The 15,597-nt window shown below is 38.4% G+C and overlaps 1 protein-coding gene across 1 annotated transcript; it reads left to right on the top strand.

The window, feature by feature from the left end:
- Nucleotides 1-597: 597 nt before the first annotated feature.
- Nucleotides 598-14,733, top strand: LOC114161599 (solute carrier family 25 member 36-A). The gene is made up of 7 exons (XM_028044964.1): nucleotides 598-1,046; nucleotides 2,914-3,078; nucleotides 4,722-4,799; nucleotides 6,342-6,442; nucleotides 8,216-8,282; nucleotides 9,448-9,737; nucleotides 9,825-14,733. Exons 1-7 carry the CDS (start codon nucleotides 1,006-1,008, stop codon nucleotides 10,016-10,018), a joined length of 936 nt encoding a protein of 311 aa, XP_027900765.1. The 5' UTR covers nucleotides 598-1,005; the 3' UTR covers nucleotides 10,019-14,733.
- The last annotated feature ends 864 nt before the right edge of the window (nucleotides 14,734-15,597 follow it).

The following is a 15,597-nucleotide window of genomic DNA, read 5'->3' as shown; positions in this document are numbered from 1 at the left end:
AAGAGTGTAAAGATAATGGATGGATGGATGAATGGAACATATTTGATGAATAATGAATTGCCAACTCAAACTGCATAAGGATTTTGTATCAGTTCTCTTCAGGAACTCAGATGAGAGTTCTGCATTTTATCTGAAAGTCCAAGGTTCAAATGTCTGATCATGCCAGTAATTAGTTGGCTATAAAAGGGTCACTATGCAAATATGTAAGATGTGTTTTACCGTGATTGTTAAAGAAATAGAGCAAAATGAATTCAAAGAATGGATATGTCTGCTTCAAGTCTGAGTAAAAGAGAGTAGAGCAAAACAATTTGTACAACTATTACAAATTACAGCATAAGAGATAATTTTGGCAAAATATTAAAACTCATCTTTAAAATATCATTAATCCAAAACCAGTGAAACGGTCAGATTTCCTGACTTAGATCTTTTCACCCAGTCTCTGGTCTCACCGCCTCTACAGCTCTGATGATCTCTGCCCTTCAAAATAAAGGTGGCTATCACGTGAAGGAGTAGTGACGGGGCGGGCCTTAGGCACCCCTCAGCCAATCACGTTCACTGTTTTGCGGCTTGCAATTCGATGATAAACATTGCGACCTGACCCGCTGAGCACACAGTCAGGCAAAACACGTCAACGTGGGGAGGTCAGACAGAGCGAATCCTCCCCTTTCTGCAAGTTGCAGTGTTAGACTTTAATTAATAGGCTACTTTACAGATATGAACACTTTGATGAAGTAGTGTCCTGTTTCGGAAGGTGGAGACGCTAAGCTTGTGCTCCGACATCCACCTTTATCACAGGAAACCTGTTAGCTTCGTTAGCTAACGCGAGCTAGCTCAGTTAGCTGTTACCTACTCTCGTTTTCTTGTACGCAGCTGACCTCGAACATAAGACAGGCGGACAGTGTAGCTGTTTTGTCATTTCGGGGTCGCTTACCCCGTGGCTTGACATCCGTGGCTCCCTTCGTTGCTGTGTGGCTCTCCGCGGACGGTTCTCGAATATGATACACAATGAGTCAAAGAGATACTTTAGTTCATCTGTTTGCTGGGGGGTGAGTATGTTCTACAGTCGTGTACGCCAGAAGCTAAGCTAGTTAGCTCTGTGCTAGCAGCTACCAGCTAGATGAAGCTTTTCAATAATTACGGTGGTATATAAATGTAAGTGGAATGTTATTAAAGGTAGTCCTGTAATTGTGTAGCTTAAACATCAGCCTGACAGATATGGGCTACAAAGGCTTGTCCCTGATCGTGTACCCGTACGAGCTGACACTTCAATGACAGTTACATATATGAATGAAATGGCTAGCTTGTGGTCACGCCTTCCGTTTTTGTTAACAATCAGTAAAAGCAATACTATTTCCTATGTTTTTTTGGTTTTTTTGACGTCACAATTTTTTCAGGTTTAATGTGCAGGTTTTGACACATCATACAGATGTGTCAAAACCTCTGCGTATTAGCCCTAATTGCATAAAAATATAAGAAAAATGGCATATAGAAGCCACATACCAACAGGAGTTGTGAGATATAAAGCAATATCTGAATGTCTCATTCTTTGCTAGATCCAGTTTAAGCATGGTAATGAAGATTTATTTACTTTGAGTTATTTAACCCCACTTTACATATTTTAGAAAATGTATAATATCGACATTTTGTTTGCGTATAGGCCGATAATTCAGCTCAGCTTGCTTTTACATATCGCAATTTCACAAGAAATATTCCAAAGTACGTTTGCAAAACAATAGGATTTAAACCATGTACAACTACAAAGACATATGTTATTAAATGCCATCTAATACAATTCACTCATATAGGCTAATTCAAATTCAGTTCGATGCTGTCAAATTTAATTCTACTTTTAATACAATCCAACTATATGCAGTTCATAATGCTACTGGTAATCTCTCAAAAGGAACCCAACTGTTTGCATATAACCACTGATATTGCAAAAGTCCCTTCGCCTAAGCAAGAACAGATCTTTTCAGGAAGAGACCTTTAGCAGAACCTGGTTCAGTGTGAACTTGTATGCAAATGCCATGACTTACTGGGAGTTGAGTCCAAAACAAAAAAGATGAGAGTAGAAAGTAACTTTGAGCACTTTGCCGTGCTTTCACTGCAGTTTTTTTCTGCTACTTTGTGGTTTTATTGTTATTTTATAAGCCTAGACCTCCTTTTTGATGTTAAACAGCTTTTCCCTTTAAATAAAATCTGCTTTGATTAAATCAAACCAGGAAAATTTGAGTAGTGAGATTGCAGTCATCTATGTTGTGTATATGCTAAATAACTCAATCTTGAGCTCATCCCCATATGCTTTCACTAGTGAGAAGTTGTACATCTTCAGTTTTCTACAGTAGTTTTATGTCCTTTGCCTGCCAAAGAGCTCTCTAACCGGACCCCCTCCGGCTGGTTTGTTACGGATTGAAAATTAACCAGTAATGAGAGATAACCCCACTTGATATTCCCTACTCTGGTCCTGCTTTGATTAGCTCAATCGTGTAGCACATGTACATATTGTTTTTGTCTTTTGTTATCAGTGTGTCTGAGATTAGGCTTTTTAGAAACAACTGAGCTGTTTTTTATGAATGCTTTGGTCCTGGTAGGAGATTCACTGAAAAAGAAAGTTAAGGGAGGGAATGTGAAGTAAGATTGTTTTCATACACGTGTAGATTCCTTTTTTTGCGTAGGCTTTATAAAGCTTTGCTTTTAAAAAATATGGGAATAACTAATTTATCATTTCATGTCTTTGTGTCTTGCTGACCTATCTGAATTTATTTTTCTATTTTAAACACAAATTTACAGTATTGTAAGATTATGTTTTTAGCAGAAAAACACTTGAAAAGGTGAATTTCAGAGTTTAAAAACGTGTGCATTTGATGTCATGATTTTTTTATATCTTGCTTGTCTTCTTTATTTTTGTACCAGATGTGGGGGCACTGTAGGAGCCATATTGACGTGTCCACTGGAAGTGGTGAAGACTCGTCTGCAGTCTTCCTCCATCACTCTCTATGTGTCTGAGGTCCAACTAAGTACCGTCAATGGGCCCAGCGTGACCCGTGTGTCTCCACCAGGCCCCCTGCACTGTCTAAAGTGAGTAGTCGAATAGTTTCTTTCCTTTTAGATTCATAAGTACAGAATATACTTTGTCTTCAAATGGAGATACCAAGTCTTTCAAATGCATTCTTCTCCTCTGATCAGTTTTATCAGGATACAACCACACATAATCATTTTGTAAGGATTTTATGTTATAGACCAGCACAATCTAGAGCACATTTGTAAAGAGGAATACAAATTAAAATCTGGAAGGTGTATTGTCCTCAGTCCTTTTTGAGTTAATATTTGGTAGACCCACCTTTTGGTTAAAACTAAATTTGCAAATCTTTTGGTTTATGTCTCTCAGCTTTGCACATTTACAGACTGAAACTTTTACCCATTGTTGGTTGCTGAATAGCTCAAACTCAATCAGATTGGACAGAGAGCAACTCATGAATTTTTTAATCTTTGTGTACATTCTCAAGCAGATGCGCATTATGCCACTTTAATTTTTTCTGAACTATAACTCTGGTTGTATAATTAGGGTTATTGTCCTAATGGAAAGTCAGTCTTGCTCCATTCTCAAGTCTTGCAGCATCTAACAGATTTTTTTTCAGAAATGCCCTTAGCAACATGCCAGAACAGCATCACCACATAATGATACAGCCACCACAATGCTTCTCTGTTGAGATGAGATGATCAGGGTGATGATAGAACTTCACGTTTCTTTAGTAAAAATATTTGTGTATAATTTTCTGTGGTTTAAAACTATGCTCTGCTTTGTGTTTTTCTATCAGCTAAAATCCCAGCAAACTATTGTTTGTTGTCATAGTGTAGAATGTGAAATGATGAAAGACCTATGAATCTTGCACCCATTAATGTGTACCTGCCTCTGCTATATTCGTAGGCCTTTTTTAGTCGGTAACCAAGCTTAAAGTGAGATGAATGCAACTTTTGTTATGTGAAACATTTGGCTCCGGCTTTTTCTTTACTCGCTCCTTGCACCACATTGTGGCTTTTGTTTTTGTTTACTGTGTCCAGGGTCCCCCAGGAAGTGGCCACAGTAACCACTTCCTGAAACCAAATGTTATGATCTCAGTGATTGGACAAACTGTTTAAAAAAACAAAAAAAACTGCTTAAGCTAGACGACAACAGAAACTATCATAAATTGAAAGTTGTTTACTGGAATCCTGAGATTACTGACAGAGCATGACTCAGCATGGCTGTTAAAGGGAAATAAGATCCAACATGTGTGAACAGAAACAACTCAAGTTCAGGGCAGAGCATAATGTTGGAGCTTATATTTGATAAATTATTGTCAGTTTATTATTGTATGTCCAAATGACCTTGACTGAGAATCCAAAAATGTCAGACTATTTTTATAATTGTGTTCCACTGACACATCTTAGGCTTTGCATGTAGGTCAAAGTTCCTCTGCCACTTGAATAGAGTTTGGTTTGGTGTCATGGCGGTGTGACAGCGGTAGCAAAAATAGCTTCAACGAATGCTATCACCAACATCGAACAACAAAATGTTCAACGTCATGAGTCAAAATGAAATATTTTAGACCAAAAACTGACTGTAACAGAATAGACTGGTTTTAATTTAGATTGTGCATAGTTGTTGGGAAATTTGTTCATTCTTTAACAATTATGTGATTGTAGAGATAAATATGTGTGTTTGTGTGTTTTGTACTCAGACTGATTTTGGAGAAAGAGGGACCTCGATCTCTCTTCAGAGGCTTGGGGCCAAACTTAGTGGGCGTGGCACCTTCCAGGTGAGCTCTCTTCTACTTTAATGGTCAACACAGCATCTATCTGAATAAATACCCTCAACAACATCAATTATTGCCCATCTTAAATTAAGACATGGAAACATTTTCTTTCAATATATTGCTTTGACAAATCCTGTTAGTATTATAATTCTGCCAGTACTTTCTTTCTTTTATTTCTTTGCCGTTTCGGTAGTTAAAGGAGTTCCATACGGTTCTGTGTTGGGAACTGTGATGTTTTGGAGTACAAAACTTCAGTCAAATATGACATGACTGAAGTTTTGTACTCCAAAACTTTGAGTGCAAATCTCAATCTTTCCTGTAGAAGCTCACTGTTGGTCAGTTACGTCCATTGGCACTGTTGGATTTGCTCATGTTAAGCTAACGCCTGTGTAAGCGCTGCATCACACAGAAAAATAAAAAAAACAAGTATGTTTCAATCACCATCTGTCCACTGTAACCCTTTGATTGGTTTATGATATATAGCAGAAATATATGTTAAACATTGTAAAACTTTTTAACAAATGTTTTCAAACACTGAAATATTAGATTAGCTGGAGGAGTTACTCCCACTCCCCTGATGGCTGAAAATAAAAGTCCATCAGTTGAATAAAACCAGAAAAAAATGCTTAATGACAAAGGTTTAATACATGAAGATAAATCAGACAGATAAAAATATCTTTTTTATTAGAAACTGCTTTATTATTTCTAGTTTGTAGCATGTAGTAGGCATGCACAGTTTTTCGTTAACGTGGACGGGTTTTGTACATTAGCTGTCATTATGAGCCACTCATAATGAGTGGTTACTTGTGTTGAGGTTACTCAACACAAGTAACCTTAAAAAACAAGATTTTTTAAGGTTACTTGGCAACAGAGACGCATTAACAGAGCATGGTCATTAAGGTGCCGTTCACCTTAATGGCTTTCTCAGCAGTTTGCGCATTGGAGACATGGCAACAACAGCTGGTGCGTAATTAGGAAACTCACAGACGGCGATTTACAGTGCGTTTCTCCACATTAATGAGAAGAGAAAAGTGAGGACTAATAACACAGAGCTGATGCTGAGGGGAACAGGTGGCACTGTTCGGAGTACATAGTGTTTGATTACATGAATGAATTCTGCTATCACTGCAAAAAAAAAAGTGAAGACACCTCCAAAGCAATACTTTAGATTATAACATGATGAATATGCATTGTTATTGATGTTGCAACGCACACAAACAGTTGTACTGAAAATGAAAAAACAAAAATAAGTGTGTGCCTTATTTTCTGAATGGCACACACTTATGCCTTATTTTCTGAATGGCATTTGTCTGAAGAGACGGTGAAAATTAATTCTGCTGTTGGTGTTTCATCTCATGAATTATTAAAAGTCACTAAGCAGATCCTGTCTGTGTATAATTAGGAACCTGACTTGCAGTTGGAGGCTTAAAGTAATTTGTTTTGTAGAGAAATAAAAAAAGGGAAAAAAAAGTGTCCTACTTAGCTTGTTTGACCTCATTCAGGTAAAACACCCACTGATCCAATTGTTGCTTTTCCTTCAAACAGAGCAATCTACTTTGCTGCTTACTCCACCGCCAAAGAGAAGCTGAACGCTGTGTTGGAACCGGACTCTACGCAAGTGCACATGCTGTCGGCTGGAATGGCAGGTAACCATGAGATCAGACTGACAGGGCAGTGCCGTGTCAAATTCAGCAACCAAGTGAGCAGCTTTTTTTTCAGCAAATGATTTCTGTGTGGTTTAGTGTCGGGTTGCTGTTAGTTACTATGGTGCTGCAAGATCAGACTTGAGTGCAGTTGCGGGGGTTGTGCTGCTATGTAGAGCTATAGAAGTAGTTTTCTGCTTTGGTTTTATAGTGCCTGAAGTAAAAGTAAGTTAAACAGCCAGATAATGACTTATGGAGAATATTCTGAATTCTTTTTCATGTTTTGTCATGTTACAAATTCAAACTTTTATTTTGGTGGATTTTATCAGATAGACCAACACAAAATTGTGTTGGTTTGTGATGTGAAAGGAAAATTGGAAATGGTTTTCAAAACAAATCAGAGTTGGGAGATCCAGCTACTTGGTAAACAACTTTGTGTTGGTCTTCTACGTAAAATACCTGAAAAATACAATAAAAGTTGTTGGGTGTACCAGAAGAAGAAGCACTGTATTTACTAAAACAATTTCTATTTCAACGGATAAAATAAAAAAATCGATACAGTAATACAGTTGTGTTTTGTCGGTTTCTGCTCTGAAGGACTCTAATCCTTCTGTAGAAAACAGATCTGTCAGTCACACAGTCAGACAGCTACAGCTTTGTGTGTGATACTGGGTGAAACAGAGAGTGGACTCCACTGATGCTTTTAGTGGACCGTAACTTTGGCCTTTTAAAAGGCTAGTCAAGGTCGGCATGTGTCAGTGGGTCTCCCTTTCAGTTTCACTCAACACATTCTTTAGTGTTTGCACTGTGAGAGCAGAACTGGATGAGGTGTCAGCAGTCTCAGCACAGTGCTTTCCTATGACATGGTCCATGAAAAGCTGCTTTAGATTAATAAAATTTAATTTATTTTTTTGACTCTGCTTCACATTTAGCTTAATCCGTACAGAACAGAACAGCATGACATTAAAGATGTACTGCAAAATTATTTTGATGGTAATAGAAATGTATGAACAAAGATTTCCAGAATAAACAAATGGCACCTAAATGATGGAGAAATATATTAGAGGGCTGAAAATTCAGAAGGTGACTTACACTGTTCAGCTGTCCCTGTTCCTCTCGTGTGATCTGTTTGAGGATGATAATTTTTTCTTAGTTGTTTTTTTTTCGGTTTGTGGTGGATTAATTCCTGTGTTTTTGTGGGGAATGGGGAGTCAAATGGTTGCATGCCGGTCATGTTGCTACACACAAGCCTGTGTCTGTTTTAGGCTTTTACTCTACCGTAGCTCTCCTCTCGCAAGGGCATGAGACCCCCGTACCACCAGGGGTCTCTAGCTGCATCTGTGAGGAGTTACTTGGGTCTGCGTGAGTACTCACCACAGATCTGTGCCTCTCTTTTTGTACCTGGTTCTTCTCTTTCTCTTTCAGTATTTTTGTCCTCTCCTCCCTTACTATGTTTTTATTTTTTTTGTTTCATTTGTAAAAGCTATTACAGCTAAATACAGCCTCCCTGACATGCTGTTACTCACACCTGATGGTCTATAAACAGGCTATATTTCCTTCTATAAGCTGCCTTTATAGAGCTTAGATTTATGTAGTTTTAAAACTAGTTTTCACCATTTTATTCTATTGCTGACATGGACACAGCTACAAGAACATTTACATATTGCTGTGATTTTACAGTATTGCTAAATATCACAAATGGCAGCTTAAAACATAGCTTATTGTATTTTAGAAGTTTCTGGTTGTGTAATCCTCCTGTTTTTTCTCCTTCCTTAGGTTTTACAGCCATCACTGCAACAAATCCAATATGGCTCATAAAAACGCGCTTACAGTTGGATGCAAGGTAAACATTATACTGAGATGGCAGATGTAGAAACTGCAGAATGACTTTGGTAGGAACACTAGCTGCTTTGATTTTGACTTGTGGGAATTCTCTGAATTGTTTTATTGATTTTAAGGAATGTAAAATTCTTTAAGGCTTTGCTGATTCTTGTTGGGGACAGCATTTGACTTATAAAACATGAGTGCGAAAAATATTTTTTCCTCTTTATGATTGTTTAAAATATTCAGGTTTTTTGTTCAAAATGACTATGCAAATCCTTAAACCACAAGTTTATTTACCATTTATAATAATCACTTCTGTGATTTAGGGCTGCACAGTGGCGCAGTTGGTAGCACTGTTGCCTTGCAGCAAGAAGGTCCTGGGTTCGATTCCCGGCCGGGGTCTTTCTGCATGGAGTTTGCATGTTCTCCCTGTGCATGCGTGGGTTCTCTCCGGGTTCTCCGGCTTCCTCCCACAGTCCAAAAACATGACTGTCAGGTTAATTGGTCTATCTAAATTCTCCCTAGGTGTGAGTGTGTGTGTGGTTGTTTGTCCTGTATGTCTCTGTGTTGCCCTGCGACAGACTGGCGACCTGTCCAGGGTGTACCCCGCCTCTCGCCTGGAACGTAGCTGGAGATAGGCACCAGCAACCCTCCCGACCCCATTAGGGACAAAGGGTGAACAGAAAATGGATGGATGGATGGACCTCTGTGATTTGTCACTTGTATATTGGGAACTGATTGTACCATGTTAAAAGAAGCTCATTAACAAGCATTAAACTTGCGTCTGTAATGGTACTTAATTAAACAAAATCTAATAGTAAGAGGAAAAGATCCTGGGGCTGAAATGATTAAGGCGATTTAGTAAATTGATAATTGAAATAATCATCAACTAATTTAGCAATCATTAACTAGAGTATACAGATTTAAAAATGGCCATTTGCTGGAAGAACACACTCACGGCAGTTTTTAATCAAAAACTGAACAAAAAATAAATGCATGCTTTTAAGATGGAGAAAAACCCAACTTTGTCTGTAAATATGTTAAGTCTGCTTGAAGTGATGCTCTCAGTATTTGCTTGTGCTTATTTTTGAGTCGCCTCTGCTGCCATATGCAAATCAAATGCCAGAGGATGCTTTGTGCTTTTCACATCATTCCACATCCCTCCTTTTTTATTATTATTTCAGGAATCGAGGGGAGCGGAGGATGAGTGCGTTGGAGTGCGTTCGTCGGGTGTACAAAGCAGACGGCTTTCGTGGATTCTACAGGGGAATGTCTGCATCCTATGCCGGCATCTCAGAGACTGTGATCCACTTTGTTATCTATGAAAACATTAAGCGGCGCCTCTTGGAGGCCAAAACGCCGCAGAACATGGACGAAGAAGAAGAGGCATCAAAAGATGCTTCGGACTTTGTCGGGATGATGCTTGCTGCTGCCACATCCAAGACTTGTGCCACAACTATTGCTTATCCTCATGGTGAGAGTTGGAGATCAATTATAAGCAGCTAAAGCTAAATTACGATCTTTTTTAAATTTTTACTTACCCAAATCATTTAATTTGCAGAGGTAATCCGCACCAGGCTACGAGAAGAGGGCACCAAATATCGTTCCTTCTTCCAGACTCTAGCCACAGTACCCAGAGAGGAGGGCTACCGCGCCCTGTATCGCGGCCTCGCCACCCACCTGGTACGCCAGATTCCTAACACCGCCATCATGATGTGCACCTATGAGCTGACTGTCTACCTCCTGAACGGTTAAAACCTCCCTACCCCTAAGAGAGTTTGTGTAACCCTAGCCCTGATCAGACATGGAGAGGAGAAAACAGCAGCACCTGCACATTAGTTAGCACTGCTAACAATCTGCTTGATGGAAATGGTTAGAGAAAGCACCTCGGTCTTTGTCTCAAAAGCAAGGCCTTGGAGTTTTGTTTTACAACCAAAGGAAAGGCACAAGGATACTCGCATTCACTCTGGAAGTTATTGTTTTGATTTCTGTTCTGCCCCTTGTTCAGGTTCAGAGTTCTGAAGTAGGAACCCGACAAGTTGTTGGCAACTCCTTTATAAATGTGAAAAAATAGCCTTAAAATGCATGTTTTATTGCAGCAACATAATCTCACTGAAAATGTGAACATTTTTAACCTGTCATGCGACTCCTTTTATTGATCTTCATAATTATTTTGAATAAAATCACTGGTGGCCCAATTATTGCCATTGCTGTTGGTAGCAAATAATCCAAATGTCTGTTTTGCCAGTAGGTGAGCATTTGGAGGTTAAATGTTGGAGCATACAAACAAAAAGTTGTTGGACCATTTCTGTTTTCACAATTACTGAAAATTGTCTAAGACCCTGTTCTCCTTTCAACTCACCCCAGCCTTTTCTATTGGGTTACATTTGAGGACAGGGGTGACATGGGAAAATATTTTTGTGTAAATTTGGTCATATGTTTTTGATCATTATTTTTCTCAGTGTTGTCAGCTTCTGATACAATGGACTCATTATTCCCAGTTCCTTTGGAGGAGAAATGAATCCTCATCACCTCATCAGATTCTCTTGTGTGCTTAACATTGGGCATAAAGTGCTCTCCTTCCTATTCATCTGTTCTTTTATGATACACAAATCTAACTCAGTCCAAACCAGAGAGTTCAAGTTCAGCAAACTCCCCATGTTTACATTTGTGATGGTATAACACAAATGGCTTTTTCCTTACATCGGCCCAAACAAATGGAGATCGGATCTAATGGCTGTTTTTGTGATCTGTTGACTTCCAACATCCAATTGTCAGAGATATTTTTAACATCCAGCTCACTGTGTGGTGTAGAAAAGCCAATTGTGACTCCTCGACCAGCCTATCTGCCAGAAGAGGTGTACCATGTCAGTAAAACATGTGATTGCATTATTGTTACTTACGTTAGTAGTGAAGTACCACAGGGTTCAGTGCTCGGACCAATTATTTTTACTATGGCATGGGATCATTTTCTTCTGTAATGATGATGATATTCGGCTATATTTATCCCAGGACAGTCTCCTTGTAAAGGAGATTTTGTTTTATCCTGGGTAAATTAAGGTTAAATAAAAATAAAATAAATCCCTCAGCTTTTAGTCACTAAAATATACACCAGATGTTGGCATCTGGGGCAGTAAAAGGCTTTTCAACTCACCAGATGTTTCACTGGCATCCAGAGTGAGAATCCACTGTGCCTGAACCATAATATCCTACCAAATATAAAGTAGAAGAATTCTTTCCAATTTTGATATTGGAAATAGTAAAATTGTATTGTGCAGCTCAGTTGTTGTGCCATCCGTGATTTTGTTCAGTTATTCCCTTGTGTGATTTTTTTATTTTATTTTTTGTCAACTGAATAAATTACAAGTTTATTTTTCATAGCAAGATTATGTTGCTGCAGTAAAATGATTTTACTCGCATATTTCTCACACCTCTTTACCAGGCAAGCCATCCAATTGACCTGCAGCCTTTAAATCAGTTCAAACTGCATAAAATGGAGTACAAAAAAATTGTTCAAAACCTGTTGTAGTTCTCGCGATGATTAAAGTAGCACATAGTACTCCCTGTATCCTTCAGAATCAAAGTGAGGTGGAACGACGAGAAAGAAAGATTGCCTGAGGGGCAAAGGAGGGAAAAGATGATGTGCCTCGTGTAAAATCGACCCGCAGACGGAGATGCACAGCAAACAAGTCGCACAAGTTTTCATTTGAAAGGTTTTCTGCGTTTCCAGTATTGGAGTTTCTATCAGAACAGACACGTTTACAGAGTTCATACAGTTTAAAATCAGCCGGTGCTTGGCAATGAAGTCTGTAGGCGCGGCTGACTTCTGAACCAGTGGGTGTTTGTGTTTTAAGTGAAAAGTCATCTGGCTACCGCAGAACTGAATCCAGTTCTCAAACTAACTGAATGTACATAAAGAAGAACCAAGAAAGGATATTATACTCACCCATGTTGTGAATTAAAAAGTTAATATAATTAACAAATTCTAACAAAATTTGTGATTTTTTATATATATATATATATATATATATATATATATACCCGCTTAGAAAAATATATATTACCTCTAAAATGTGATTGTGTTGCAGTTTTGAGCCCGTTGTTGGAACTTTTTAGTGCATTTTATCTAGGGGAGAGCAGACTTATCCCATTACTAGTTACAGTTATCTACATAGAAGGTATTGTTCAAATTGCACTTTTCCAGAACTTTCTCCAGAAGTCATAATTTTTATTTTTCCCCCCCTCAACTTTGTGGTGGAGACAGGCTTGTTTTACAGGTGAGGACAATCCTCTTGTGTTTACACCTGGACACCCATAGTGTTTAGCCAGCTAAGTGGAAGAAGTGGACAATAAAATGCTCGTCATAAACGCACATTCATTAAACTTTCTCATCTCTGTGTATGTTTTACTATTTATATGTGAAGCATTTCACTTTTATTTTTTGTTGTTTTCTGTGCATAAATGTTGTTTGCAGAGATCAAATTTATCTTCGTAGGAAAAACCAGATTTCTGATCTGACTTCATTTGTAATAATTAACCCCAAAGCGAACACCTGAGTGCAGCCTTCAACTTGGTCACCCATTGTTTTTCTGAGACTGTGAGAAATCATTTTAATACTATTTCCTTAAAAAAAATAATAAAAATTTATGTTGTACAAGGTAACTAATAACAAAAAAAAAATGTTGAAAGGAAATCCCTGCTATGGCCTACTTGCAGTAGTGTGCACACCATCACTAATGCCTCCTTTAGATCAGTTTCTGCATTTAGTTTTCTTTGGAGTTTGTCGGAAACTCACTCTTGTCTTCAGGTGACCGTGCGGTTCTCTGGACACTGCCTAAGGTGTCCAGAGGTTTGGTATGTTTCCAAACTTTGTCCTCAGATTTCTAGCAGTCACCTAAGGATTTTACATCTGAACTTGCTTTTTGAAATGTTCACAAATTTTCTCACCTTAACACAAACTGTTGTTGCATCTGAAGATGAGGTGCTCCTTACCATGATGCTCCCACCACCATGTTAGGGTGTAAATACGATGTTCTCTCGCTGACATACCGCATTTCTTCAAGAAGTAGGCTCAACTGGATAACAACACATTGGCCCACAAGGTTTTAGGAGACTCTAGGTAGGTCTGGGTGTTTTTTTAGGACAAAATAGTTCTGTCTTGCAGGGAAATACCACATGTAGAACACAACCAGTTGGTACTTCCTGTAGCTCTTTTACTATCACTTCAACCTCTCTCCAGCTTTCCTGGCCCATTTCTTTTCCTCAATTTTCTTAAAACATAAAGTTTTTTCAACCTCCCTGTTGTGCTTTATTTTTCTTAGTAATCGGGACTGTTCCCCCCCCCCCCCCCTTTTTGTTTCACATCTAATACCGTAGAACTAATTGTATGTGCTTCTCCTGACTGATACATTTATTCACTGAGATTATTGGTAATGTCTATGCAAGAGAAGCAAATGTCAGTAAAAATCTGCTGATAGAGCTGAACTTTATTTCAGGTCCTTCAGATAGAATGGGTGTCAGATGTGAACTGAAGAAGACTAAATGCTGGAACTGGAACTGAAATGTTGCCAACAGATGTGCAAAAGGGTCACTGCTGATTTGTACTCTCATTTCTCCCCCTGATTGTTTCCAGGTGAATAGTGTAGAGTAAAGTCAAGATATGTGGAAAACGTTTTAAAAATGATTTCTCAGTCTCAATTTTTTTTACATAGAAATACCTGGCTTTTTACACAGTAGTTTTGAGAGTTTCTCTATGTTCCAGACTCTGGTTTCCAGCTTCAGAACTGACCCTTGATATGACCCCACCCTGTTTTGTTCACTTTTATGATGAAAACAGCAAGGGGAAACCCTCTGTGTTCCTACGGTGAAGGACCATCAGTTAATGATTCCAGTTCCCAGGCCCCAGTTGCTGCTGGTCGTCAACATGTATCTATGGGACCCCCAGCCCTAACCAGAAATGATCCTTCCATTCAAATATGAAGTCAAATCTCAAGATCTTGACACTTTGTAATCCAATTTTTTTTCTTTTTCCGACATTTCAAGCTGTTCTATTAGGTATCTGTTGCCAACTTGTCATGTAGATACCAGTGAAGAGTTGTAGTTGGATGAACAGACCCCTTAAGTGTTCATAAGTAGACATTTCCTCCCTTGTGTCATTGTCTGTCTGAAGGATTTATTCAGCCCTCCTACTTGCCTTTGTGTGTCAGTGAGTTTGCCTCTGTGTATTTCTACATGAGTTACATAACAGTTCTCATTGGCTTGTATTTTGTATGGAAGAGACCATATAGAAGTGTGTGTTGAAAACCTGAAGATAGTGTTTTGTTGTTTCTGTTTTTGTTTTTTTTAAATAATTTGCTCTCACCCTTTAGTGTTTTTTCCATGTCAAAGATGAGCCTGCTGAGGCTCAGTCTATGCATTCTGGTTTTACCTGTTTTTGTAAGAGAAAATGACAATAAAATGAAAGAAGTGTATGTAACTTGTTTTTTTCTTCTTCTTCTTCCTCTTCCTGTTTGTTTTGCTTATGTTTTCAGTATTTTGACCTATGTACACTTGTAAAAATATCTGTAGGGTTTTAAAATAACTTTTTGGCATTTTTGTCAAATTATAAGCATACAAATAAGGATATGATTTAATTGACCAAGACAAAGTTGCATGAAAAGATCAACTTTTTTTTTTTTTATTGCGGTATTTGAGTCATTGAAGTAATGCTACTGTTGCTTGAGTATAATTTTTGTCTGCTCTGCCTCTGATTAAGAGTCAGAAAAGCAAAAATACACAACAACCCTACTGAATGAGTACCTGAAGAACAAACAAGGTAGTTTTGAGTAATTTGCTTCATCTGTTTCCAGGGCTGTTTTAATAACCATAGATCAAACCTTTATCAATGAGCTGATTTTCATCTCTCCTTTAACATCCACTAAAATGTTTTGTGAGAGTAAAGAGATGATGCAAATATTTCAAAAACCAAGGTAAACTGGATTTTATTGGACTCTGCCAAGGTACACTGAATGCAGCATGATTTGATGTTGGATTTAGGTTTGTTTGGCTTTACTTAGCTGGTGGGGATTTTAGACAAAAATAACTTCGGGAAGTTTCTTAAGAAATCAAAAGGAGCAAAACCAACAAATATTCACTTTCTCCCAAACCAAAGCACACTGGACCTTTTTAGGGAGCCTCCTCCGCTGACCAGTACAATGTAAATTACGGTTTAGCCCATCATTTCATTGGATATGACTAATAAAGTATTGATCCATCCATCCATTTTCTGTACACCCTTGTCCCTAGTGGGGTTGGGAGGAGTTCTGGTGCCTCTCTCCAGTTAACGTTCCGGGCGA

The sequence above is a fragment of the Xiphophorus couchianus genome, chromosome 18 (genome assembly GCF_001444195.1).
Source record: "Xiphophorus couchianus chromosome 18, X_couchianus-1.0, whole genome shotgun sequence".
Lineage (NCBI taxonomy): Eukaryota > Metazoa > Chordata > Actinopteri > Cyprinodontiformes > Poeciliidae > Xiphophorus > Xiphophorus couchianus.
The sequence above is the reverse complement of the archived record's forward strand: the minus strand, read 5'-3'. Positions and strand labels throughout refer to the sequence as shown.

Bases quoted from the DNA above. Each gene is read 5' to 3' on its own strand.
- LOC114161599 (XM_028044964.1), top strand. From the start codon at position 1,006: ATGAGTCAAAGAGATACTTTAGTTCATCTGTTTGCTGGGGG. The intron at 3,079-4,721 runs GTGAGTAGTCGA...TTTTGTACTCAG, and splicing joins GGCCCCCTGCACTGTCTAAA to ACTGATTTTGGAGAAAGAGG. The intron at 8,283-9,447 runs GTAAACATTATA...TTATTATTTCAG, and splicing joins CGCTTACAGTTGGATGCAAG to GAATCGAGGGGAGCGGAGGA.